Source organism: Canis lupus, chromosome 13 (assembly GCF_003254725.2).
Source record: "Canis lupus dingo isolate Sandy chromosome 13, ASM325472v2, whole genome shotgun sequence".
Lineage (NCBI taxonomy): Eukaryota > Metazoa > Chordata > Mammalia > Carnivora > Canidae > Canis > Canis lupus.
In genome coordinates, this window is record NC_064255.1 from 45,807,853 (window position 1) to 45,835,160 (window position 27,308).

Genomic DNA, 27,308 nt, shown 5'->3' on the forward strand with positions numbered 1-27,308 from the left:
AGGGGCAGAGAGGGAGAGACGCCCTGCTGAGCATGGAGCCAAGATGTAGACCTTATGACCCTATGGTCACGACCTGAGCCAAAACCAAGTCAGATGCAGAATCAACTGCACCAGGGACAGCCCGGGTGGCGCAGCGGTTTAGCACCGCCTTCAGCCCAGTGTGTGATCCTGGAGACCCAGGATTGAGTCCCACGTCGGGCTCCCTGCATGGAACCTGCTTCTCCCTCTGCCTGTGTCTCTGCCTCTCTCTCTGTGTGTGTCTCTCATGAATAAATAAAATCTTTAAAAAAATAAAATAAAAATAAAAATAAAATAAATAAAATAAAATAAACTGCACCACCCGGGTGCCCTCACCATCATAGGTCGATATTTTAACACCCCTTTCTCAGTAAGTAATGGAAAGACTAGGGGTAAAGAATCAAGAAAAACAGAAAATCTGAAGAACTCTAACGTTAGAATAATGTACTCAATAATTATGAAATACATATTCTGTTCAACTATAAAATACATATTCAAGGAAGCTTTTCCTTCCAAAGGACAATTTAGCAAATGTCTGGACCCATTTTCACTGTCACCTTCTGGGGGATGCTACTGGCATCTAGCATGTTTAGAAGCCAGGGATGCACCCCCACAGCAAAGAACTATCTGACTTTAAATATTAATGGTTCCAGGGGATCCCTGGGTGGCTCAGCGGTTTAGCACCTGCCTTTGGCCCAGGGTGTGATCCTGGAGTCCCAGGATCGAGACCCACATCAGACTTCCTGCATGGAGCCTGCTTCTCCTTCTGCCTATGTCTCTGCCTCTCTCTCTCTCTGTGTCTCTCATGAATAAATAAATATTTTTTTTAAAAAAATAAATATTAATGGTTCCAAGGTTGAGAGACCTTGTTTTTAAGTACATTCACCAGGATAGACTATGTGTTAGGATACAACACATATCACAGCATATTTTAAAAGACTGAAATAATACAGAATATATTCCCTAACCACATAGAATTAAATCTGAAATCAATAAAATTAGGAAAAAAATCTAGGAAAATCCTAAATAACTGAAGGTTAAACAACATACTTCTAAGTGATACATGGATCGAAGGAGAAAAAGCACAAGAGAAATTAGAATATATTTTGAACTAATGAAAAAGAAAAATCAGAATTTGTGGGATGCAACTAAAGCAGTGCTTAAAGGGCAATCTACAGCTTTAAGTGTGTATATGATAGTAAACAAAAGAGGAGGGACAATCTTTTTTGTTTGTTTTAAATGCTATATCCCTACTACATAAAATAATTTCTAGCCTTTCCTGGGTCTCCAATAAACATTTACTAAATGCCTGAATATATAGCTGAACAAATGGAAAAATATCTAAATGCCAACAGTGGCATCTGGATGCAGAATGATAAATGATTTTCTTTTTATACATTCCTGTATCTGGTCTATAAAACATAATCCCATAGGAATTATATTTTTTTAATTAGTGAAACTTTTTAAATCTAAATGATTCTTCTCTAGGAGAAAATAAAAAGATCAGAGCCAACCGAAATCATACATAATTTAGAGAGGGAGCATTAGATTCCAGTCGAGGAAAGCCTTGACTGGAAGGGCACAGACAGAGAAATATGGTCTCCTGCTGGATGCAAATCTTTTCTCTTCTTAATTATTTTAGGGAGGGGAGAAAGGTACAAACCTAATTAACTAGATGAAAAAAGTTACTGTAACTTTCCCAATTCCCAATGTAAGCTGCTTCCAGAATTTAAGAGTGTGAGAAAGGAAAGCACAACTCAAGCAGATCAGCCCCTTAGGGGATTTGAACACATGGCTCTAAACCCTTCCATTAGAATTCTTCTCTCCCCCTGACTCAGACTGCTGTAGTCAAAAGCAATGGGTGATCAAGCAATTTTTTTTCTTTTGCCTTTCCATCTCCCCAGAAAGCTGCCAGATAATGAAACCATTTTCTTCCCACACACAAGGATCTCATTCTGGTCTAAGTGAAAATACAGCTTGTCTCCAAGGAAACATATATGTCACTAAGACTACAATACTCTCAGCAAGCACAGGCTACATCTTATTGTTTCTTCTTCTCCCCAGTTCTGGGCCTCGAGTTCCCCCCAAAACTGGTTTAAAAGGTTACTTGGGGCAAAAAAAAAAAAAAAAAAAAAAAAAAAAAGGTTATCTGGGAAAATTAAACGATCCTACATGTTCTTCTGTTCAATTAATTACAGATCAATTATTAGGACAAATTACTAAGTATGGGATACATACGAATCATGAGCTTTCCAAAGGGCCTGGGTAATTAATATCATATTCAGATGGGCTTCTAATCCCCAGACTCCTTTCCTTGGCTTATAGAAGAGGTGGCCAGGTGGGGTTCCTCGATGATCAGCTAGGAACCGAAAGTGCGCCCTTCGAGCAGCAGCAGCAGGGCTGTGGGCTTTGGAGAGGTGGTAACTACAGCCCCCCTGAATCGCCAGGGAGAGGCCTCCCCTGGCCACATCCCCCATCCCCACTCCTCTTCTGTAAAGGGCTCTGAGGCTCGAATCCATTTCAACCTCTGCAAACGAATCAAGAAGGAGCCGAATCAAGAAGGAGCCGAACAACTGGTATTTAATAAAGTAGTTCTTTAGATGACCTTTTGGCTCTAGTGACGGATATAAATGTGCCTTAAAGCCCCCAGGAAGCACTAAAAAACACAGGTTTGTAAAGCAAAAACTCAGCTTAAATGGAAAGGGGGGCTGGGAGGGGGGTTAACAACAGCAACGACAAAATTAAGCTCCAATTGGCGCAGCAAATCTTATGAACCAAGCAAAGAACAGCCAAAAGGAGTGCTGAGGCCAGTCTGGAAAATCCCCAGGCCGCAATTCTGAAGTGCCTCGATCAAGGTTATGTGGGGAAGTGTGCACTGAATTACCCCCTTCAAACGGTCTCTCCAAGTGTACTGCAGAGTGAAAGTGTCTCCATAAATCTCTCAGTTGACATTTGCACTGCAATCACAAGCAACATTTACAAAGGGTGAGGCCAAGGGGAAAAAAAAAATCATTGTTTTCTGAAAGCTTGAAGGCTGGCACAAGAGTTTTTTGCACCAGTGGAGGAACTAGCAGCTGAGGTGGCTACAGTGGCAAGGCTCCCTGGGGGCTAATGTGCAGCTCGGGATCCTGGAGGGCTGAAGCCCACTGTGAGATTTCACAACTGTGACGGAAGCACCATCTCAAGGCTGCTTGCCTTGGGCAGAAGACATCACTCAAAGGGGGCTCCATGTTTCTCATCCTGTGAAGGAAAACTTAAATGTTAGGTCTTCTTTTATCCTAAGTCCTCAACATCCTACAGCATCAACAACAACAAAAGCCTGCAGGCTATGTATTTTCTTAGAAAGTAGAGGGCTTTTCTAACAATTAAGAGCTTTCTAAAAATGGAATGCATGGCCCAGGGAGATTGAGTTCCCCATCCCTGGACAGGGGCCAGCAGATGCTGGTGACCAACTGGCTGGGATGTCACAGAAGGGACTCGGGCACCAGTAGGGAAGGATTGGATGACTCCTAGGATCCCATCCAGTTAAAGGATCTAAGAAATGGAGTTGATTATCTAAGTGACTCCAGAGAAAACTCCTGCCTCAAGGCTAATTACTTTAAGAAGTTTAAAAAAAAAAACAAAACAGGTTTTTCAGAGTGCCATCCTCCATAGAGATACACTCACTTCCACAAACCAAGTATTATGGTAGGAATCCCATTATAACAAACTATGGCACCACCCAAACATTTTGAAGGTTATCTCTGAGCACGGGTGTCACATCTAACAGTGACCCTCCAGGAATAAACAGGCTACATGATAGTTTCTGCTACACAAATATTTGAGGGTGTGATATTTGCATTTGTTGGGATCGAATAACCTGGTCAGGGACAAGAAAAGAAACTAAAATGTGACCGAGCCTATCATCTGAGCCTTCCTGAAAACTCACATGGAGTTTTCCACAAGATGGATTTAGTAACTGTGCTAATTTCAAAGATAACCAAAAGGACCAGCCAGCTGCACTGTCTGCTGCAGGTTTCTTGGCTAAATGTAGAAATGCGATGCCCCACTGTTCAGGCTCATGTATCATAAGCTCACAGGGTGCTCTGTACTTCTCCTTCACAGCACTTTACCATCGTAATGACAAATCTCATTATTCATTCTGTTATTAATGTGTATCTTCCATGTGAAAGCTCCAGAAGGGCAAGGCTCTCACTGTATCCTCAGCGTCTGGACCCTTACATAGCAGCTGCGAGGCAGGGGGAGGTATTTACTGAAGAAAATAATACTCAGCTACGCAGCCACTGTATTACCCAAAGTGAAGCCATCTAGAATAGTAGGTATAGACAACAATGTGGAGGAATGAGAATGATCATTCACAGGATGTGTAGAACGGTACAACCACTTTGGGCATTTGATATTTTCTGATATGAATACCATGTGACCCAAAAAATATATATATTATATAATATAAATATAAATATATAAAATATATAAATATAAATATATAAAATAATATGTAAATATATATATATATAAAGAGAAAGAAAAGATTTCTGTATTGTTATTTTATGTATTGGAATGTTCAAAGCAGCGTTGCTCATAGTTGCCTAAATTGGAAACAACCAAATATCCACCAACGTGAAATAAACTAGTGAACTGTCCTATATTCATGCACGGTACTATAGGGCAATGAAAATGAATGAACAAAAGCATAATGCAACAACACAAATGAATCTCACAAGGATACTCCACAAAAAAAGCACAGCCCAAACCCAGTGCACAGAAGAATACATATTGTATTATTTCATTCCTATCAGGACAAAAAACAAGCCAAACTGAACGATTATTTTAGGGGTACAAAAATAAGTTGCAAGTTCTACCAAATATTCAAAGAACAGACAGATTGCTGTAAGTTGGACAGGACGGCAACATGGAGGAGGCAAGAAAAAGGGCAGAAAATCAAATAAGAAGTTACTGCAATTTAGTTGAGAATGGCAGTCAAGAGCTGAAGGGGGGGGGGGTGGACTCTGAGCCAGGGTGAGAGCAGCGGGGATGGAGAGAAATAGGGGATTAAAAAGATACAACAGGCAGACCTCAAGGATAGAAGAGATATAAAAGGTAAGGGGAGGATGGTGCCAAGGAATACTCCCTTATTAAAAAAGAGGAAAGAAAGAAAGAAAAAAAGACTATATATCTGCAAATTATAATTATTTACAATATAGCCCTGACTTTGATGTTTAAAAGTGTGTGAGGTTATTCTAAACATACATTCAGTATTGAGAAGAGAATAAAAAACTTCAACGGATTAAAAAACATGACATGTTGGGTGACGGGCACTGAGGAGGGCACTTGATGGGATGAGCACTGGGTGTTCTACTGTATGTTGATGAATTGAATTTAAATAAAACATTGGAAAAAAATAAAACACATGAAATGTTAAAACTCATGAGTTCATTACAAAACGGTAACACAAAAGAGGGAAAAGGTGATGAAGTATTCCACACATTCTGGCAACGTTGGGAAAGTGGTAAAAAAATTAAGGAAGGCAAAGATGTACAGTGCAGTCTCTAGAGTAACCTCTAGGAGAATTTGAAACTAATAATACAATTGATGCAAAAAAATAAAAAAAGAAGAAGAAATATTTCATTGACACAAAAGAAGGCAAGAAAGAAAAAGAAATATAAAACAGGAGGGTTAAATAAAAACAGAGCAGGATGGTGGAAACATGCTGCCATTTTACTGTACTTGGTAATGCTACAGGATGCTTCCAGAATGGGGGAAATTCTACAGGACAAAAATGATTTCTTCAACAACTAAATTGCAAGGAAAAAAGGAGGGGGGGGGGAAGCAGTGGGTGGATGTTTGGATCCTTAATGTGAATTAACCAACTGCTAATATATATATATATTTGTGTGTGTGTGTGTGTGTGTATATATACACACATATGATAATCAGAGAAACTTGAACACTAAGTGAATAATGATTTAAAGGAATTATTTTTAGGTATAATAACGATACACTTTTGTTTAAAAAAAAAAAGATGTCTTACCTTTTAGAGATATGTAACAAAGTGATGAAGAAACTGTAAATGAAACAAGAACTTATCTGAGATTTGCTTAAAAATGACCAGGTAGGCAAAGGTGGGGGGAAGAGGCATGAAACAAAAAATGATCAAGATGGGCCAATGTGTTAACGATCATAGTAATACCCATATGGGATTTACTCTACTCTTCTACTTCCGTATTCACTTGGATTTTACTGGAATATAAAATATAAAGGGCCAGAAGGAGAAAGGGAGGGAGGAAAGAAAGATCTCTAGACAGAAAAGTATGTGTAGAAAATGTTTTGGCAGCATATATTTCAAAATGTTTCGAGTGGTTCTCTCTGGGCAAATGTGATCACAATTTTTAGAACATGTTACAAATTTATCATCTCTAGGTAGAGGAGATCACTGGTAACTTTTACTCTCTTTTTCCCTCTTTTTTGCTTAGCTATGTTTTCTAGTTGTTTCTACAATGAACAAACGAGAATGCTGATTCAAAAACTGTTTAAAAGGACAGGAGAAAGACTGCCAAAAAACCAAGAGCCTCCTACTTACATCCACATTTCTTCTTACCCATTTCTGGGTCCTAGTTCCTCCGCAGAAACTAATGAAAGCTACTCTCTCTGAGACTCAAAATGCACAATCCTATAGAACTTTTCGTATGATGTGACGAAACTCCTGAGACGCCTAATGAACTCAGAGACTGGCTATGTTGTTAGCAGTAAGAGTAAATAAGAAGAGCTGGCATTTATTGCCTTTTTGCAAAGTACCGCGCATGGCTCTATGTGCTTTCCAACTGCTAACTCAGTTCAGCCTCCCGAGCAGCTCTGTGACACACGTGCACTCACTGTACCCAATTTACAGATGAGGAGAGTGAAGGCAGAGAGGCTGAATGGTACGCCCATGCCGGCAGAACCAGCATACAAACTCCACGGCCTGGCTCCAATGCTGGGCTCTGAGCCACCAAATCCTGAGACCACTCACAGCGTGATGTCAAACATACCAAGCAAATGTGACATCCGTAGATCATGTGTTTGAGTTCACCTCACAGTCCTGGCCTACTATGTGCCAGACTCAGCCAACACATGAGCCCACCCAGCTGACTGCAGCAGGATCAGAAGCCAAGCCCGACTTCCAACTTCAAGTGCACCACCCCACAGCTGATTCCTCCCCTAAAGCTGGGGAGACAGGGTCTATTCTGCATCACCTGACCTCCGCATGAGCAAACTTTTTCCGAGATAACTGGTGGTGGTCCCGTTTCACATTTCACAGTTTGTGGATGGTCAAATGTGCCCGTGACACCGAGCAATCCAGTTTTTGAGATTTGCCCTCATCCAGTCTGTGTTAGCAAGCGGAGACATCCTGGATGGAGACATGCTTCTAAAAGTTTGCCCCCGGGGCTCATCAACACAGACGGATCACGGTGCACTCATGCACATGACACACAGTCTGCACAAAACACGCACAAGCAAAGTACCCGAAAGCCCTCTCAGTGCTTACAGTTTCACAGTTCAAGCATCGAGTTTCATTGGTCAGCGTTCCCTGAAAAATCTCATGGACCCAGGTGAGTTCTGGTTTATTATTCTCTGCAGGCTCATTCATGTTGCCATTTTTTAATTTTCCGTTTTGCTTTTCCTGTTTCTTCTCTTCCTGCAGGATGTCCGCAATAGTGTTCAGCAAATAATTTAAAAACTCGTGAGCATCCTGCTGCATGTAGTTATCAAAGAGATCTGGAAAAGAGAAGGTCATTATTTCAATCTCTGGCTCTCGTAAAGCAAACAAAACGCTTAATTTTACATGCACACTTCAATTTTTATACTGAAATGTCAAGTGGACAGGCATGACATACATTCATCTCTATTTTGCAACCTGACTACGTAAATTCTAGAAGACTTTTTTGTTCACTTTCCTTTTTTTCTACCACCCGCCGAAAATTACACTCCCCCTATCTCCCTAAAGTCATCTCATATATAAAAAGCTACTAAAATTTTTATTTATTCTACAAAAAGACTCCAGAAATTATTTGATAAGTTTCCGGATAAAATATCAATATTTAATATGACGTGACCGCCAATGATCAATTATTCATTTTGCAATTTATCTACAGCAACTGGGGTCTCTGCCCAAAGATCATATTAAACCCTGGACCAGACTGGAAGCAGCTTAAATGAAACACATATGGGAGATGGGGGATATATGTATCTATCTGATAGTGTTCTGAAACCAAATACGAATGATTCCAGAAGCCTACTGCTGTTCCCCACCATAAGGACAAACAATCAAGAGATGAATGCAGCTGTGAAACTTCATTATTAATCATGTTCACGACGAGACTCGGGAGTGCTCTGCTTCCTGCTCAGATTATTTTTATTCTGGTACATATAAACTACAACAACTTTAAGAGACAGCAATCAAATTAAATGAGACTTTATAAAACAAACATCTGATTAACTGCAAGTCTGTGGAGTAAGGCTGAAATCTAGGATAAACACAAGTTGCCATATCAACTATTTCTAGTCACAGAAATTACCAATGCAAATCTTCTGGAATAACCTCGTCTCTACTAGCGATTTTCCCCAAAAGAGAAGATCAAAAAACCAGGGAGGAAAAAAAAAAAAAAAAATCAGGTGACAGCAGGGCATTTGTATCATATAAAGGTATTAATTTAATATCCTGCAATCGTCTTAGGCAAAAATCAGGAGGCATTATTTTTAAAAGAGCAAGGGCTCTGATTGGATAATACGCATTGACTTTAATTACTTATGACAAGTTTATAAGAATACTATTTTATTCAATGATTGTACTAACCTATTTATTCCAATCAGCGTACTGCTTAGAGAAGGCTGCCTTGGGCAATTTCTCTTACAACAGTCCTCCCAATGTGAGGCAAATAAAAAGACCATTCCGAAATGGAATGATAGGGACGCCTGGGTGGACACCTAGGCTCCGCGGCTGAGCGCCTGCCTTCGACTCAGGGCGTGACCCCAGGGTCCCGGGATTGAGTCCCACATCGGGCTCCCTGCATGGAGCCTGCTTCTCCCTCTGCCTGTGTCTCTGCCTCTCTCTCTGTGTCTCTCATGAGTAAATAAATAAAATCTTAAAAAAAAAAAAATGGAATGATAAATCTGAATTTATAAACATGGTTTTTTGTCCAGTGTTATTTTATGTATACGGAGCGGAAAAGGAGAATCACATCTTCTTTCGAAGGCCAGTGACTTGAACAGTTGGCCAGACTATTTTCCTTTATAACCAGGAAGAGGGGAGATTCATCTCGAGGATCTGCGGGACTACGAAGGCGTGTTTCGGGCCCTCCAACACCTCACTCACCGTTCTCTTTTCTCAGCCGCGAAATGAACTTCTTTGGTGGGATCACGCCGACCTTCTTCTTCTGCGTGGCAATGCTGTGGAAGAGGTCTGCCAGGCACGTCAGTAAGTTTTCCTTCTTTTTTTGCTGGGCCTTGTACGCCAGCACATTCTCCCGGAAAGGCCGGCAGAAGTACAGCGCCTGAAGCACGGAGTTACAGTAGCACGTGTTTCCGAACTGCCAAGGACAAGAGGGAGGCTTCAGCGTGCCATCCGGAGATGTGCCACCTCCCAGAGGCCCACCCTCCAGGAACCAGCCCCGGCTTCCCAGCAGCAGGGTCCTGCTGGCCATGTCGGAAAACCAGGACACCACTCACAACACCGGTGACTATCTGAGCAACAGGGAAATGAATACAAGGGGACACCAGCCTGTTGAACGTCCCTAAAATGATAAACACTGAGCCTTGATTTAAAAAAAAAAAAAAAAAAAAAAAGAATCTAAGGAGACCTTCTGGTGATTAAAAAAAAGAAAGAGAAAAATGAACACAACACAACATGGCACCCCAGGAAAGGGGCCACACCGCAACACCTCGAAACTCTTATGATGGAAAATAAGAATCCAAAATCAGAAAGAAATCCGGGAACTGGGAACCATGTGTTCAGGTGAAACAGCCTTAACTCCATGGGAACTTGTTTTAGTTTTTCTCTTTCGAGATTCTAGCGCCCCTGTGCATTGCTTCGGACGGCCCGTCCTCACTTACGCCAGAGCCATGGAGACAAAGAGGTGCCTCCCTAGGTCATCCCACTGGCTTCTTTTCCCCCTCAAACTCCTAAGTCACCCTCAATCTTGTTTCTGCCAAGATGGCAAGCGTCCCGACATAAGAGCACTCAGTTCCTGCTCTCCTGCCATCACAGTAGGATCCACACCACAAGATTTCGTTCCTCTCAAAAACCGTGGACACTCTCAGATTATGATAAAGAGGGAAGACGTCACCATCTCACTGGTTTTCAGCGGACTGTGACACCAACTCCGTGGAGGAACACGGCCGAGACTGACCCTTTAGAATTTCTCACATTCAGGGAAATGAAAAGGAGAAAAAAAAAAAAAAAAAACTAAAGAAATCACAAGATCAATAGCATAGATTTCAAAACGCTGTGTAAGATTAAAATAGAACACGAACATCTTCTCAAGACTGGTTGTTGGCTTGTGTGTCATTTTCCCAAGAGTGAGACAGATGCTCCGCCATGCTTAATGTGACATTTCTACGTATGCGAAGATAGAACATTTCCTATTTTTACATATTTTAATCTACTTTGACACAATTATGTAATAGGAGACAAACCTCTTTTTTAAAGAGAAGCTGGAACTTTCATGAATTACCATTCGAAGCGAACATAAATGAAGTTATTAATGAATTGAATCTCACAATGCTTCCACAGACTAGGAAATGACCTTAATTCTTTTGTTCCCCATTTGTATTTTCCCTAGCTAGGACAGAATTTCTTACAACATGAATAACTATATCTTCACAGAGCTCAGCAGAGGCCTGTGCATAATGGCTAAAAAAAAGAAAAAAAAACTATTAAAATTCTAAGTCAGTATTTCATCAACACAATGCCCTATATTCTAGTACTTTAGCCTTCCTTCTTATACCGTTTTCCCTTTGACTGAGTGTGTCTCCTCCTTCATACCTAGATACCCTTTAGTGAAGAAGCTTGGCCCCAACCCAGGGATGACTCCTGGGAAAGAAGAGATACCAACATTCACTGAGTGTCCCCAATGTGCCTCAACCTCACGTCAGGATCTTCAATAGGAGCTCTCATTGACCCTTCCCTACTGCTCAAGAGACAGGTGTTGAAAGGTCTCCATTTTATAGATGGGGAAGCAGAGCAAGTGACTTGCTCAAGATTATACAGCTGCAAAACAGCATGGGGGGATGCCTGGGTGGCTCAGTGGTTGAGCATCTGCCTTCAGCTCAGGTCCTGATCCCGGGATCTGGGATCGAGTCCCGTATCGGGATCCTTGTGGGGAGCCTGCTTCTCCCTCTGCCTATGTCTCTGCCTCTCTTTCTCTGTGCCTCTCATGAATAAATAAATAAAATATTTAAAAAAAAAAAAAAAGAAAGAAAGAAAACAGCATGGGTACAATTCAGACTTACGTCTGTACTACTTCGAAACCAATGTTCTTTCCATTAGCCCCAAGTGGCATTCATTCTCTGAGATAGGTCTAGCTTCCCCAGTGGAAATGAGTACCTGTTATACCTGGGTACTGACAAGATTCTGCTCAGGGCAGTTGTTCCAGAAAACCAGGTACCTGGATGAGTTAACACTTGATGTGTGGAAAACCTCCAAGCCAGAGGGAAAGGATCAGGTGAGGAAGAAAGCTCACAGGGTAGTGGAAAATGCTGCCTTACTACTTAGTCATGACCAACTTACCAAGGAAGCGGAGCCTGCCGTGTGTGGCCATATAACAGGGAGCCACTGCTGAGCACAGATAAAATGAGGCCAAGGAATTCTGAGAAACATTGGTCCCAGTCCCCCCACCCCCCCACAACTCACCCCTGTTTTGTTTTTTCTTTTTTTTCACCCCTGTTTTAAGCACCATCATCAGGTTATATTGTTTGCTGAACAGTAAACTGGTGATGAGATGGTAACACTTTTAAAATTCTGGTTGTACTGATGCATATTGAAACGAAGACTGCCCCAGGAGCTCGTCCATATCATACAAGCAGATCTGGCATCAAGGCTAATAAAATTGCTCCGAAATTCATGTGTACAAAGGAAATCTCGTAGCCAGAAGGAAAAAAGTAAGAATCTAACCCAACAACAGTAATTAAACCCCTTTTCCTGGGAAAACTGACACTTTCCAAAACTGGACTAAACGTCTTCCGCCCCTAACATTTGCCCTTTCTGGGAACTAAGGCATATGAACAATTATGTAAAAATTGGTAATAAGGAAAACTGCCCTGGAGTTGCTTCAAGTACTCTAAAACATTTGATAAAAATAATACATTTTTTGAGGCGCTTGGGTGGCTCAGTCTGTTGGGCGTCTGCCTTCGGCTCAGGTCGTGACCACAGAGTCCTGAGATGGAGCCTCACATCCAGCTCGCTGCTCAGCAGGGAGCCTGCTTCTCCCTCTGCCTCTCACCCCACTCATGCTCTCTCTTCAATAATAAATAAAATCTTAAAAAAATAATATAAAAATAATACATTTGTGTATACTTACATTGACCAATCCAAAGTAGTGTTCATTGATTGGAAACTGCTCTGGACCAATGTCTTTTTCCAGAGCAGAGGCATTGGTGCCCTGAAAGATAAAAATAAAAGTTCTGTTGTATGTCAAACGGACAACAGACTCTTAAGAGAGTTCACTATTGATCTTCCTGGTCCAAATGGTGGTTGGCGATGTTCACGCTAGGAAAAAGGGTGTCAGACGTAAATTGATAAATGAAGTAATAATGCCAGCCTTATTCTTCTCCTCACCCAACCTAATCATCCCTTCAAACCTGTTCTACTTGGCTTTGATTATCTTCTTCTACCAGGAAAGTTGGTTTGAGATAGGCAAATCAGCAAACTATCATTAAGAACTTGTGAGTAAAACATTCTTAAGCTCCGCAGCTTTTATAATACTCAGTGGTATAGAGATTCACATCATCACTCTCGAAGTGAATTTCTTCATTCTGATGATGAAGAGTTACTGTGCACCCGCTATGAGCCAGGCACCGTTCCAGGCACTGACAATACAACAGAGAACAAAACAGACAGGGAAGCCCGCTCTCATGGAGCTTACATTTTAGTGGATGAAGACAGCTGGAAGGAAAAAGCGAATCTGCCAGGCAGTATGCTGGAAGGTGGTGTAGGTGCAGCGAAGAAAAATAAAGTAGGAAATGCAGGTGTGGACCTCAGGGAGGAGGGGCGGTGGGTGGTAGACAGCTGACACTCTAAATGGGGCAGTCAGGGAAAAAAAAACCTTACCTGGGAAAGTGAAATGTCCAAGGAATATGGTGAAGAAGGGAGCAATACACTTTAAAACCCTACACTTCCCAGTTGCATCAAACTGGTTAAGTCATGTGAAGCCAAGTTTAATGCTTCAACGAGATAGTGAGAAGCTACTGGATAGTCCTACTATGTGCAGTATTTATTCTCACAACAATCCTACAAGTAAGTACTATCATAACCCCCATTTAGCAGACGTAAGGTTTACGACAGTTAAAAATCTGTCCAAGGACCACAGTCAGTAAGGGACAGAGCCAGGACTCGAACCCAGGAGTCACACATGGGAGCCCCTGATCTTAACAAATACGATGCAGAGCAACCACACTGAAGAAACTGCTAAGGGCCAAGTGGCCACTAGGAATACCACACAGATCACCACTGCTCCCCAAAGGCCCAGATGAGTCTGCTAGGGTTAAGAATGGTGACTGAAGTCCAGTCTAACAACGTAAGTAGTTGGGGGTGGGGTGGGGTGGAATCAGGCTCCACATGTATCTGTGGCTCTAGTACCATTCTATAACCTTCCTCAGGCTATCACAGAAGACTCTGTTCATGGAATCTCAAAGATTAAAAAAAAAAAAAAAAAAAAAGAATCTCAAAGATTGGGGACATAGGTGTCGTAGAAAGGAAGAGACTCAGTTAAGTTTTATTTAAAAAATAAATAAATAAATCTACTGCTGCTACTTATTCTTGATTCATATAATTAGCATCCCCTGTCACAGAAAGGAATGGCCAAAAGGTAGGCTGAGAACCGGCCAAAATGGTCACTTGTCAACAAGAAAACGTTAAATGCAAAATAACCCAATTTTAAGCAAACAGAACCACAGCAAAAATGGCAATTCCATCCCCTTATCATAATATCCTTTTGTTTTCACTCGTCTTCTACACCCATTATGCAGCCAGACAATCTGAATTCCTTTTCCTGTCATCGGAGACTCTTAGTTCAGTGGACATCTACACGTTCGGCAGTTTCACTCACTGTCTTTTCGTGTGTGCGCGCAAGCGTGGCTTTCATACCTTTCACGATAAACCCCATATACAAGGCTGAATCTTTTAAATAATACTTACCATATTATAGTAGGATTTTATGGTTTAGAGAAAATCACTAAAAGCTATCAAAAAAGCTACATCTCAATGATAAATCAATATAAATAATGCATATTAAATACACCCACAGCCATATCTGAAGCAGCATTAGAATATATGGCTTAGAGCCCAGGAGGGATGTCAGATATAAAAGTATAGCACATGGAGACAGAGCTCATTAAATCTCTCTTTATGAGGTAGCCATACACTCAAGTTAATCCATGATTTTTGCTATTCAGGAATTCTTGGATCAAGTCTGCTTTTTTCTACCTATATTAATACTTTCCCGTTGGAGGGGGAGGTGATTAATCACACGGAGGGCGATGTTTAGGAGTAATAACCTGTTCTGAACACCTGCCCTTCTGAGGCTCTTGTCACCCAGTGCTCTCAAGGCCCTTCCTGTCTCCTCTTCTTGGCTGACCTCCATTCACTGAAGACCGACCTTTATCCCCCATCTCCTGCCATCATCTGGGGTGGTCTTGAGCCCCATGTGGAAGAGCATTCCCACAGCCCGCTCTCAGTAACTGGATGTCCTACTTTCCAGCTGTCTTTCATTCCACTCCACTCCCAAAGACATACTCTGGATCTGGTCACTGCCCTAAAAATGGGTCCAGGCTCAGCTCGGCCTGCTGGCTTCCTTAGGCATCCCAGAGCCACACCTACATTTATGCCCCAGAACCTCTCACCCCTCTTCTTTCTTACTCAGCTTAGAGTCCAGGGATCATGATCTCAACTGTTCTTACGAACAACCCTTACCTTGCCCTTTGGTCACACAACCTGGCCAACAACTAACCCCGGAGGAACCAAACTGTCTGCCTTCTCTGAACACATATATACACCCATACAGATGGGCAATGCTAGCAGAAGTCACACAACCAAGCTGGATGGATTCACCTGAATTCACCAAAGTGGCTCTGAACGACACACGTGTCCTGCTTCCAACCATGTCTCTGCGGTGCACTCAATCTCCATGCCACGACAACTGTTTCCCACTTTCCTGGAGCTCATCAAAACTCCAACATACCCTAGATCTCCTTGGTGCCGCTCCCTGGCCACCTACTCAGTAGGGAAAACAATTTTTAATTGAATTAAATTAAGCCAGCAGAGAGGAAGTCCCTTCATCTCACTCCCAAACCTTCAAACCCATGTCCCTCTGTTAATGAAGGAGACCTCGCTCTTGGCCAAGCCAATCTTTCCTCTCCAGTGAGATCCTTCCCATAAGAATTTAACATGCCTATCGTGAAGGCCTGTGGCAGACGTTGACACTGTGCTCTGAATGTCAAAGTGAAGAATCTGGCATGCCTAAGTGCCTCTCCCACTAAAAATACACATGTGCCCACTCTCCCACACATCTCCCCCAGTGACCTCCCCCCGTGTCATCGTCCCATCATAGTTTGACTTCTTTAAAGAACTCTCTATTGTCAACAACTACAGATGAGTCAGATAACTTCTATGGTTTTTTTTTTAAATAATCCAGTGGTGAGGGGTGCCTGGGTGGCTCAGTCAGTTAAGCATCTGCCTTCAACTGAGGTCATGATCCTGGGGTCCTGGGATGGAGCCCCATGCCAGGGTCCCTGCTCAGCAGATGGTCTGCTTCTCCCTCTCCCTCTGCCTCTTCATCCAGCTGTGTGCTTTCTCTTGTGCTGCTGTCTCTCTCTCAGATAAATAAATAAAGTCTAAAAAAAAAAACAAGAGTAACAATCTAGTGGTGAGGTGGGGAGAAGTGGGGATACAATTGTGTTGTTGAAGCTGAGTGCTGGGTATGTGGGGCTTTATACTATTCTGTTTATACACGTTTATAACATGTATGTGTGTAGGCATAGGAGAGGTCCCCCAAAGATGTCCATGTCCTAATCCCCAGAGCCAGTGATTATTCCATTACCTTATATGGCAAAAGGAGATACCTGGTGTAGATGGGATTAAATCTGCCAATCAGCCGACCTTAAAAGAGAGGGAGTGTCCCGGATTCTCTTGGTGGGCCCAATGTTATCACAAGTATCCTTAAAAGTGGGAGACAGAAGCAGAATGAAGACTAGAGTGACGCCATGGGTGAAGGACTCAACTGGCCTTTGCTAATTTTGAAGACGAAGGAAGGGGAGCAGGAACCAAGGAACACAGGCAACCTCTAGAAACTGGAAAAGGCGAGACAGAGTCCCTGCTAGAGCCTCCAGGGAAGAACGTAGCCCTGTACTGCCTTCCTGTTAGCTCAAGGAGGCCCACTTCAGATCTCTGACCTCCAGAACCGTGAAATAATAAATCTGCACTGTTTAAGGCGCTGAGTTAATGGTAATCTGTTACATCAGCAAGAGGAGACTGATACGATTTGTTAGACATTTTCCCTAACACTCTGTAAGACTTGTCTCTCCTTCCTCACCTCCACGCCTCTCCTTCTGGATTCTATCCCCACGTCACCCAATGCACCCACCCGATGGGCTCCAAACACTGCCAACTCCAGCTGCTAGCCTTCTCCAGGCACCGAGGCCCTCTTCCTTCTTCTCCACACCTCTCCGTGGAGTCCAGGCAAAAACCATTCATGTGGCCTCAAGTAGCAGCTACCATTTCAAACTTCATCTTCACCCCAGAAAACTGACTTCTGAGCTCATTCGGACCAGATAAATATCGACGTTTCCAAGGGCTTATCTCACAGGGCCTCAAAATCAATCTGCTCCAAACTAGAGCATTCCCTTCTCCTTCCCCCCAAATCCAACCCTTTCCTGTGTTTCCTCACGGAGTAAATGACAATGCTGCCTCCTTCCTGGCTGACACTAGACCTCGCCTGGGGGTCTGACCAGACCCACCCATCACCCTATCTGTGGGTTCACTCTCCTCCAATCTCTCAGGCCATTCTGCTTCTGTTTAAGCTTCGGCGTCTCTCCCCTAAACTGTAACAGCCTCCTAAGCGGCCACCAACACCCATGGGCCCACCTCTCACCCCACTGTCAACATGGCAGCACAAATATTCTTTGTAAATACAATCTGCTCTAAAACCTTCCAGTGACTCCCCTTGCTGTCTCTGGCATCACCTCTTGCCACCCACTCCCTTGTACCTCTGGCCCTGTCTCAACGGCCTTCGTTCTGTTCCTCACACACCTCAGGACACCTCAAATTCCATCCCACCCACCACCTGAAGGCTCTTCCTCAAGCCTCCTCACCTGGCTGTCCCCATTACCCTTCTCGGGGAATCCCTCAGTGACCACCCCCAGGCCCCGGGAGTGCCTGTCACAGGAAGAATAATAGCCCCTCAAAGATGTCCACACCCTAGTTCTTGGAACCTGCATCTGTTAGCTTACATGACGAAAGAGATTGTGCAGGTACGATTAATTTAAGGATCCTGAGATGGGAGGATCGCCCTGGATTACCTGGATGGGCCCAGTGTAACCCCAAGGGCCCATAGAGGAAGGGGGCAAGAGGCGGGGGTCGGTGAGGAGACGGGCCAACAGGAGCAGAGTTCCAAGGAAGGGCCCTGGGCCGCGGAAGGCAGGCAGCCTCCAGAAACGGGAAAAGGCAAGGGAATGCGTTCTCTCATAGAGCCTCTGGAAGGTGGGCAGCCTGGCTGACACCTTGACTTTAGGACTTCTGGCCTCTGGAGCTCTAGGAGAATAAGTATGTCATTTGGAGCTACTAAGTGTGTGGTAATTTTTTGCAGCAGCAATAGGAAACCTCACCCACGCAACTCCTGCCTCCCACTTGGGGCACCTGTATGGCATCCACACCTCGCTGCAAGGGAGCTTGGCAGCGGTGGCTAGCTTCACCCTGAGCAGCTGTGACCAGCTAGAAATGGAAAATGGATATTGAGGGAACAACAACCAGCCACTGGTACCTCAGAGGGTCCTCACGGGCAAGCTTTTTAACAGAAAAAAAAAAAGTTAGAAACAACCTGACCTGGTTAGAAAATTATAGTAATCCATATGATGGAATACCATGCAGCTGTTTAAGAAAGAAAAGTTGCAGGGCACCTGGTGGGGGGGGGGGGGCGCTCCGTGGGTTAAGCATCCCAATCTTGGTTTCAGCTCAGGTCATGATCTTGAGGTTGTGGGATCAAGCCCCGTGTTGGGCTCCGCCCTGAGCTCAGAATCTGCTTCAGATTCTCTCTCTCCCTCTCTCTGGCTCTCTCCTGCTCACTCACGCACTCACTGTCTCTCAAATAAATAAATCCAAAAAAAAAAAAAAAAAGAAGATGTAAAGTTGCCACACAGGTACTGCTATGCAAATCTGTCCAAGATACAGGGATAAGTTAAAACATGCTAGAGAGTGACAATGTACAGGACAATACTGGACATGTCATATTCATTTAATCAACACACAGCACGCCCTACTTTCTGCCCGGCACCTATATGGGGGGCACATGGAGTGGACACAGCAGACCGAGCCCACCTGCGTTCACCGTGTACATGCTAATGAAACCCCTTCAGGAACAGCTGAGAGGGGCCCCCGGTGGGGCTCAGTCGGGTAATTATCTGCCTTTGGCTCAGGTCATGATCCCGGGGTCCTGGCATCGAGCCTGTTTCTCCCTCTCCCTCTGGAGCCTGCTAGTGCTCTATCAAATAAATAAAATCTTAAAACAATAATAGTAAAAAACAAACAGAATCCCTGAGAAATGATCACTATCCCTGGGGTCTAGGAGTGGGGCTGGGACATGACGAGGTCACCAAGGGGCTGTTCCGTGTTCTCTTCCCAACTATTTACAATTTTTACTGCGAGCATCTATTATTTGCCATACAAAAAAATGTTTAATAAAAATCAGCAGACTGACATCCTGCAGACCAGTTAACCTAAAGCCCATGGCACACAATTCAGACTGTATTTGGCCACTGTTTCCCCTCCTGGTATGAATCCACCTTGGGTTTTGGTCCCTTCCCTCTCTTGGCCTCGGTTCCCTGGCAGAGGTGGGGGAAGGGTGGGGGGCATCCAGCCAACCTACTGCTCCGAAGCCAAAGTGGGAATGTCACCAGCACTCCGTAAACTGCAAGGTGCACCACAGACCCGAGGGCCTACCCTTCTCCTGCTGGCGCCCTGCACAGAGGCACAAGAGGCGAGGTGGGAGGCACTGAAGATAATTGCTCCGTGACCAGATGCTGAACAAAAACCTTCTCCGTGGTGGCAAATCACAGGGTCCGGAGGTACAGAAACACAAAGATCTCATTTCCATCAGTAAAAAATTTGGTAACCTTTGAAAAACAATGCGCCACACTTTATTAAAAATAGAATCCGGGCTGGGACACGTTCCAACAAGAAGACTGTAATGTTAGCTCTTCAAAGCACTTCGGAGAGCAATTCTGTGACTGCCGAGGGGGGCTACAAAACCACCAAATAAACAACCACCACCACCGCCACCACCACCGGGCAGGCCGAATCATAGATGCCTGAGATGGGTATAGAAAGGCATTTTCTTTTTAAAGCAATTTTAAAAGCAGTTTATATGGAAAGCATATTAGAATTTCTTCCATGGGGGGATAACAAGGAGATAGGATCTTGCTCGAGAGGATGATATAATCAGAACGATGGCATTGCAAGATCTATAAAAGCCAATGAGAATATTGCCACAGTTTGGGAGTGCCTGAACAACAGCAATAACAAAACTCCCCAGAGGTCGGGAAGGGTCCCTAGAGATCAACTAGACCCATTTCACAGATGGAAAAAAACAAGGCCCAGAGAAGTAAGCCTCCTTTGCTCACGATAACCTCAGGATAGCCGCCCCACCCCTTTTTTTTGGCATCCTAGGACAGGCAGGCTCTCTTCTGATTTTGTGCAAAGTAAAGAAGGAACACACGCACCAAAGGCCGCAGATGACACACAAGGATTTCTAAGTACACAGAAAACAAGTCATTAATTATAAACCAGGAATTAAAGCTATGTGACAAGTGAATGTTGCTGCTTAAGACACATTTTCAGCTCTATGCTCTAAAGGCCAGGCTACTTATCAGGTAGGTTTTCAAAGTACAAACGTACACAGAGAACTAGCCTTCGTAAAGGACTGGTGTTCCCTGACTTCCCGTGACTAAAGGTCACGCCTACAGCCCTACAGACAGTGGGAAACAAAAATGAGGTGAAGCAGCCCAAGATCTCAGGATGAGTCAGATGCAAGCCTGGTTAAAGAGCAGCTACAGTCACAGGTTCCCTAGCGGTGATTAGTAATGATAACAGATAAAGCATCCTTACCATGCCCATCACTGCGCGAGGATGTGATGCGTATTTTGTTCCTTTCATCCTCACAATTTAACTCTATGAGGTGAATGCCATTGTTGCCCTCATGTTAAAGATAAGAGAACTGGGGCCCAGAGGGGGTAGGTACCTTTATCCACGTTCGCACAGCCAAGTGTGGACCAGGGTCTGAGCACACACCAGCATGCTCCCGACCCCTGCACCATACTGACTCTCAAGGAAGCAGAGTCCCCTGGAAATCCCAGAATGGCAAAAATCGAAACCCTGAAGAGGTCACGAAGTTGTAGAGACAAACCCCTAACTCCAAAGCATCCCTTGAAATATCCACAGTGAGCAGCAGCACATCTGTCCTTTTCTGCAAAATCTCTACAGAGCTGCAACGTGTTTGAAGGAAATGTAAAATTGAGGTTGGAAGTCAGGAAAAACTCAGGATGTAATCAATAGGAAAATGGCTTTTTTCCCCCAGATGGTTTTCAGCTCCGTGAATCTTTAGCCAAATAGGGGAAAAAACAGAAAAAAAAAAAAAAATTAAGCTTAACAAGGCAAAAAGAGAAAACAGCATCAAAAAGTATTTTATACCTAACAATGAATACGCAATCTTGCTGCTCAAACTTCTAAGTTTTTAGATACGGACAATAATATAAGGCAAACAATGTAATAGGAAAAAAAGCTACCAAAAAAATGCATAACAAAATGTATTTGAGAGTGTGTGTGTATTTTTTTTCTTTTTAGATTTTTTTTCTTTTTTATTTTTAAATAATCTCTTCACCCAATGTGGGGCTCAAACCCACAACCCTGAGATCAAGAGTCACATACTCCAGGGGCTTAACTCAGTGGGTTAAGCATCCAACTCTTGATTTGGGCTCAGGTCACCATCTCAGGGTTGTGAGATCAAGCCCCCTGTCAGGCTCCACGCTCAGTGTGAAGTCTGCTTGGGATTTCCCCCTCTCTCTCCCTTTGCTCTTTCCCCTTCTCATGCAATCTCTCTGAAAAAAAAAAAAAAAAAAAAAAGGAAGGAAGGAAGGAAGGAAGGAAGGAAGGAAGGAAGGAAGGAAGAAAGAAAGAAAGAAAGAAAGAAAGAAAGAATGAATCACATGCTCCACTGACTGAACCAGCCAGGCACCCCAAAACGTGTTAATTATTAACACGCTTGCTCATCTGATTCTAACAGGGGTGAGGGAGTGGGAGGGGGGAAGAGAATTGGTATGAATTAGATATGGAAATTTTCCTTTTTTTTTAAATTTTTATTTATTTATGGTAGTCACACACAGAGAGAGACAGAGAGGCAGAGACACAGGCAGAGGGAGAAGCAGGCTCCAAGCACCGGGAGCCCGACGTGGGATTCGATCCCAGGTCTCCAGGACTGCGCCCTGGGCCAAAGGCAGATGCTAAATCGCTGCGCCACCCAGGGATCTCCCCCTTTTTTTTTTTTTAATTTTTATTTATTTATGATGGTCACAGAGAGAGAGAGAGGCAGAGACACAGGCAGAAGGAGAAGCAGGCTCCATGCACCGGGAGCCCGACGTGGGATTCGATCCCGGGTCTCCAGGATCGCACCCTGGGCCAAAGGCAGGCGCCAAACCGCTGCGCCACCCAGGGACCCCCCTTTTTTTTTAATCCAAAGCAGGCTGCAAAATATCTGCTGTACTTCTAAATGATAGAAATGCAGGCTATAGTTCTGAGCCAAGAGGCCAGTTCCCCAGCCCCTTGAGCTACGCCCCCCGACCGCTCTTTCCGGCTACCTTCTCCTCACCATTCTGCTTCAGCGCCGCTTCTTCAAAGCCACCTTCCCTGACCTTTTTCTCTCACGGAATCCTGTATGTAGCTGCATAAAACCTATCACGATTTGTAGTAACATACTTGTGATTATTTAACGTGTTTTCCCACCGAACCACAGGGTGGCGAGCGATGGCCCCTGGGCCAAATCTGGCACGACCACTTTTGTAAATAAAGTTTTATTAGAACACGGCCACAGTCATCCATTTATTTCCTCCAGCCACTTTCACAACAGTAGAGTAGTTGTGACAGAGACATTAAGGCCCAGGAAGCCCAATATATTTACCGAAAAGCTTGCTAATCTCTCTACGCCAGACCACGAACTCTAGGAGGACACACTCTGTTAGGTCTGACTGGATTGCTGGGGCCTAACGGAGCATCTGCTGTACAAGGCACTTAAATAAATTTGCAAAGTGAACAAATCTGGCAAACGAGGACAGGTAAGTGGTATGTGCCACTCACCCAGGGACTTCATGTCTACATAATTCACTTAATCTTAACCACTAGCCTAAGCCAGATTACACATATTATCTGTGTTTGACTCGTGAAGAAATGCAGGGAAGCTGCCCACGTTCACTCAGCCTGTAAAGGCAGAGACGGGACTCAAATGTAGGCCATTCAGACTCAGAGCCCAGACTCCTGACCACCAGTCAGGGGAGACGACCTTTTCATTCATATTTTTAGTAATTCCACAGCTGCAGACACAGGGCGCAAGCCGAGAGCCAGAGCTCCTTCTGAGTGTGTGCTCTCTGGCCCTTGGCCACACACCGCCTCGTCCCCTAACCCCCAGGGGGCCATGGACCCCTGATCTACTCACCCGGTCCCGGTGAGCAACACTACACAAAACTCTCTCTCCAGCAAAATCCCTCCCGGGGACTCACAAGGCCTATTTCACAGCTGAGGGAAATGAGGTTAGTGGGGGTTCAGGCTCCTGCCGAGGTCAGGTGTACACTCACGATCTGAATACCGTCACACCGCAGCCCCAACACTGGGTGCGAGGGCGCCCCTCCGCCTCCCGGGCCTCTCCGGCTCTCCCCAGGGGCCAGCGTCCCCAAGAAGGCCGCTCAAGGACGTTTTCATTCTGCGCCACCATAGCAGGTCATTTCCAAGCCTTCTGTGATATGTAGGGAAAAATAAGCGAGGAAAAAAGCAAAAAATCTCAGGATGACTTCACTTAATGATCGCAACACAGAAACAAAAACGTCTGCTATTGAAGAAGGATGACCCTGGGACACATGATGACACGATGATCTCAAGTCATCACAGGAAGGGACATTAAAGAGGAGCTCGGGTTTGCAAGACAGCTCTCCACACGTCCAGCGACAGCGTAACAACCTCCTCGTGCAAAGGTAACACTGCGACTCAAAATGCAGAACAAAAGATGCTGGTATGTGTGTCTATCTTGCAGCTGAAGGAGGCGGGGGGGGGGGGGGGGGCGGTGGTCACTGAACACCGTGCTCTGGAGGCAAAGACTCATTCCCAGTCGGGGGTTCTGCAAACCACCCCTCCCTCCCCACCCGTCCACCCACCACCCACCCCAGGATGCCGTCTGGCTTCTGGGGTCTCTCAAGCACCTCCCCTCCCAGGAACCCCTCCCATCACATCACTTCCCAGAAAAGCAGCTTGGCAGGGCCCAGGGATCCCCGCAAAGGCCCAGGGGTCTGGGAGGTCAACTGTGCAAATGTGACTAATAGGGTGATTGTGAGCATTCTCCACGCAGGGCCTGTAGTAATTCAAGCTTGAGGTCCCCGTCAATGACAATGGCAGGACACGGGTACCCCACCCCACGGCACGGGGCATGGTAGGGACCCATGTACCCGACGGCTCTGCGTGGCCCCCTTGCCCCCCGGGAGTGGTCCTGCACCATCAGAGCTATTTTGCTCCATCGGATAAAGACCTACCCAGGACTGACCGTGAGCAGAAAACATACAGTCCTGCACTCTCTTCTCTCGTCCCCAAACCGGGCGGCGATGGGAGAAAAGAGAGGAGTAGGGGGCACCCCATGGCCGCGTTATCAAGGCTAATAACTCACAACTAAAAGCAGGTTAAGATGTATGGATGGATCCAAAAAAGGAAAAAAAAAGAATATATGGATGGAGGGATTCCGTATCCGTCAGGTTTCATCATAAGAAAACAGGGCCTTGTGTGCTCATGTCTCTTCGGAGTTTTTAATCCCACTTGGCTAATGATTCTCTTTTTTATTGTATTTTACAAAAACATCAGTCTGCGACAGATTGAAAATAAAAGTAAAACCAGCCCTTCCCTGCAGACTGGGGAAATAATTGCCAAGAACAAAACAGTTAAATGAAATCGAGCTTGTTTTCCTGAACGTGTGAATAGCCTCTCCGGCTCACTCCTAACAAGAGAAACGCAACCTAAAAATATACCAGGACACGATTTTTTGCCCCTGACTGGCAAAGGAGCACAGGGTTTCTGGAGAACACACTGCCTTGGCAAGGCCGTGGGTAACCAGAGTCGCACGTGGTGCCGGTGGAGGGCAATCTGGCAAAATCTGTCCAAGTTACAACCGCGAATCCATTTCAAAGAAGGGAGTCGTGGGCTCTCGTCCCACATATGCGCAATGACATGTGGACATATGGAAATCTGTTCCCAACAGCAAGGCTGGTAAAAACCACAGACCGCCCAGTAGCGGGGCTCTGGGTAAGGGAACGCGGTGCATCCAAGCAACCAAATACTCCGCAGGCATTAAAAAAGAATGAGGATGCCCTTCACCGACGAGCACCAGGCCACCTCCAAGGCACAGGGAGCCAGGGGCACATCGGGACGCATCAGCCCATGCTCAAAGCTCTAGCTGGGTTTTTAAAAACTACAAGGGACCCATAAGCATACCTTATATGTGCGTACGCTGCTGCACGGAAGCAGAAGAAACCACGAAAATGACCCGCGCCAGAGACAAGAGTCGGAGGATGCAACTATTACCAATATTAAATCCTTTTCTGCTACTGGAAACTTCTAGCATGGGCACTCATGCTACCTCTTTAAAAACTTTATCATTAAAAAAAACAAAACAAAACAAAAAAAACACTGAGCTTGGCTACTCCTTAGCTAGGAACACCGAACTGGGTATGCCAGGTTATACAGAAGGGTTTGTTAGACGGTTATCAGACGGCGAGAAGTCTTTGACTTCACAATGCGCCCTCCTTTATCAGGAAAGGGAAGGACACCGTATCCTGACTGATGATTACAAACGTTTTGCCACCATCAGCGCTGTGTCCAGCACTGGCCATCTCAGTTGGAAATCACAGCTTCTTCCTCCTTCAGCCCCCTCTGGGCTTGCCCCAACCCTAGTCCTGTCTCTGACTGGAAGCCACACTAGGGCTGCAATGGGGTGCTCCTCTTCTCACCACTGCTCACCAGCAGGAATGGTCCTTAATTATTAACATCTCATCCCCTGGAGAGGCCTAAGTCGTCTGCCCAATGTCGGGAAAACTACAAAGCGGCCGGGTCAACATTGGAACCTGGGACCTCAGGTACCGGGGCGCTTCCCGCTCCATCATTTGGACTCCAGTGTTGGTGGAAAAAACAGGGGCACTAGAAGAAGACAGTAGTAAAGCGGTCAGGCCCTGGGCTAAGCGCTAGACTCATGATTCCATTTCAGCCCCACAATGCCCCAGGGACGGAAGTTCTCTTGTCACCCCTATGTGATGGGTGACGAGCAGTCTGAGAGTGGGAACAATGGAACCTTCACATCCGATCTGGACTTGTGGAAAGTCCAACCAGATCCCTTCCACAGGCTAACCTGCCTCTCAGGGAAGCCGACCGACCTGTAAATCTACAATCCAGTTTAACAATATTCCTCTAGGGGTGCTTGGCTGGCTCAATCGGTATAGCATGCGACTCTTGATCTCGGGGTCATGAGTTCAAGACCCACGCTGCACACAGAGATTCCTTTAAAAAAAAAAAAAAAGTGTTCCTCCAATAGCCAGTTATTTCAATTATCATAATGAACCTCTTATCTGGGCCAGTGCCTCCCCCAAATTATGAACCATGAATCCCAGAGGGAGGTGAGATCATTATAGGTGGTACAAGTATGAACACTTAACTCTAGCAATTACGTGTTTTTTTTTCAATTGAGGTAAGACTGACACACTGCATTATATTAGTTTCAGGTGTACAACATAATGATTTGATATTTATATCTATAGCAAGTATGTTTTTGATAGGCACTAGAAAAGCATATAACTAGCTCATCGAACCCATAATATCAGATGTCTTAACACAAAATGAGGCCAAATTAAAAGAAGTTGAACGCATTGAAGGAAAACTACTACTAAGTTCAAGTGGTTCAAAGACATAGGGAATAAAAAGATATAATGAAGATTGGGGAATAAAAGAAACTATAGCATACAACACACACTAGTTCTGAATGTCACTTTTTTATTTTATTTGCTCTCCTCTCACTATACTACACTGCCTCTCTCACATGGATGAGCCGATAGCCCCAATAAATAAAGCACCCTGAGATGCTGCATTTAAATGGCTGTGTCCTGGGATGCCTGGGTGGCTCAGCGGTGGAGCATCTGTCTTCGGCCCAGGGTGTGATCCTGGAGTCCCAGGATCGAGTGCCACATCGGGCTCCCTGCATGGAGCCTGCTTCTCCCTCTGCCTGTGTCTCTGCCTCTGTGTGTGTGTGTCTCTCATGAATAAATAAAATCTTAAAAAAAAAAAAAATGGTTGTGTCCTTTGATGGCTTAACTTTAGGAGGACCCCCAGCCTAGTTTACCCTGAATAACTCTGATTATACCTACAGTAGATCAATTAATACCCAATAGCTATTTGGAGCCCCCCACCCCCCACTTTAAGAAGTGTCTGACTTGCGGAATAAATCAGAGAGCCTCTCTACTGTCCTGGCATCTGCTACAGTGCAGAGCTGAGTGGGGGAGAGCGGTGGGCCTCTCTCTAGCCCCATTCCTCCTCCTACCAC

At 44.7% G+C, this 27,308-nt stretch overlaps 1 protein-coding gene across 7 annotated transcripts in view; it reads right to left on the reverse strand.

The window, feature by feature from the left end:
- USP46 (ubiquitin specific peptidase 46) overlaps positions 1-27,308 on the reverse strand; it is a 93,104-nt gene that overhangs the window by 23,678 nt on the left and 42,118 nt on the right. For 6 of the 7 annotated variants that reach the window (XM_025435499.3, XM_025435498.3, XM_025435500.3 and 3 more), the window contains 3 exons: positions 12,573-12,653; positions 9,371-9,584; positions 7,544-7,773 (listed from right to left, as the gene is read on the reverse strand). In XM_025435499.3, coding sequence (XP_025291284.1) covers positions 7,544-7,773; positions 9,371-9,584; positions 12,573-12,653 — 525 coding nt within the window. Of the gene's footprint in view, positions 1-7,543; positions 7,774-8,851; positions 8,936-9,370; positions 9,585-12,572; positions 12,654-27,308 lie in introns of those variants that run through there. The other variant, XM_025435506.3, reaches the window with a different exon arrangement.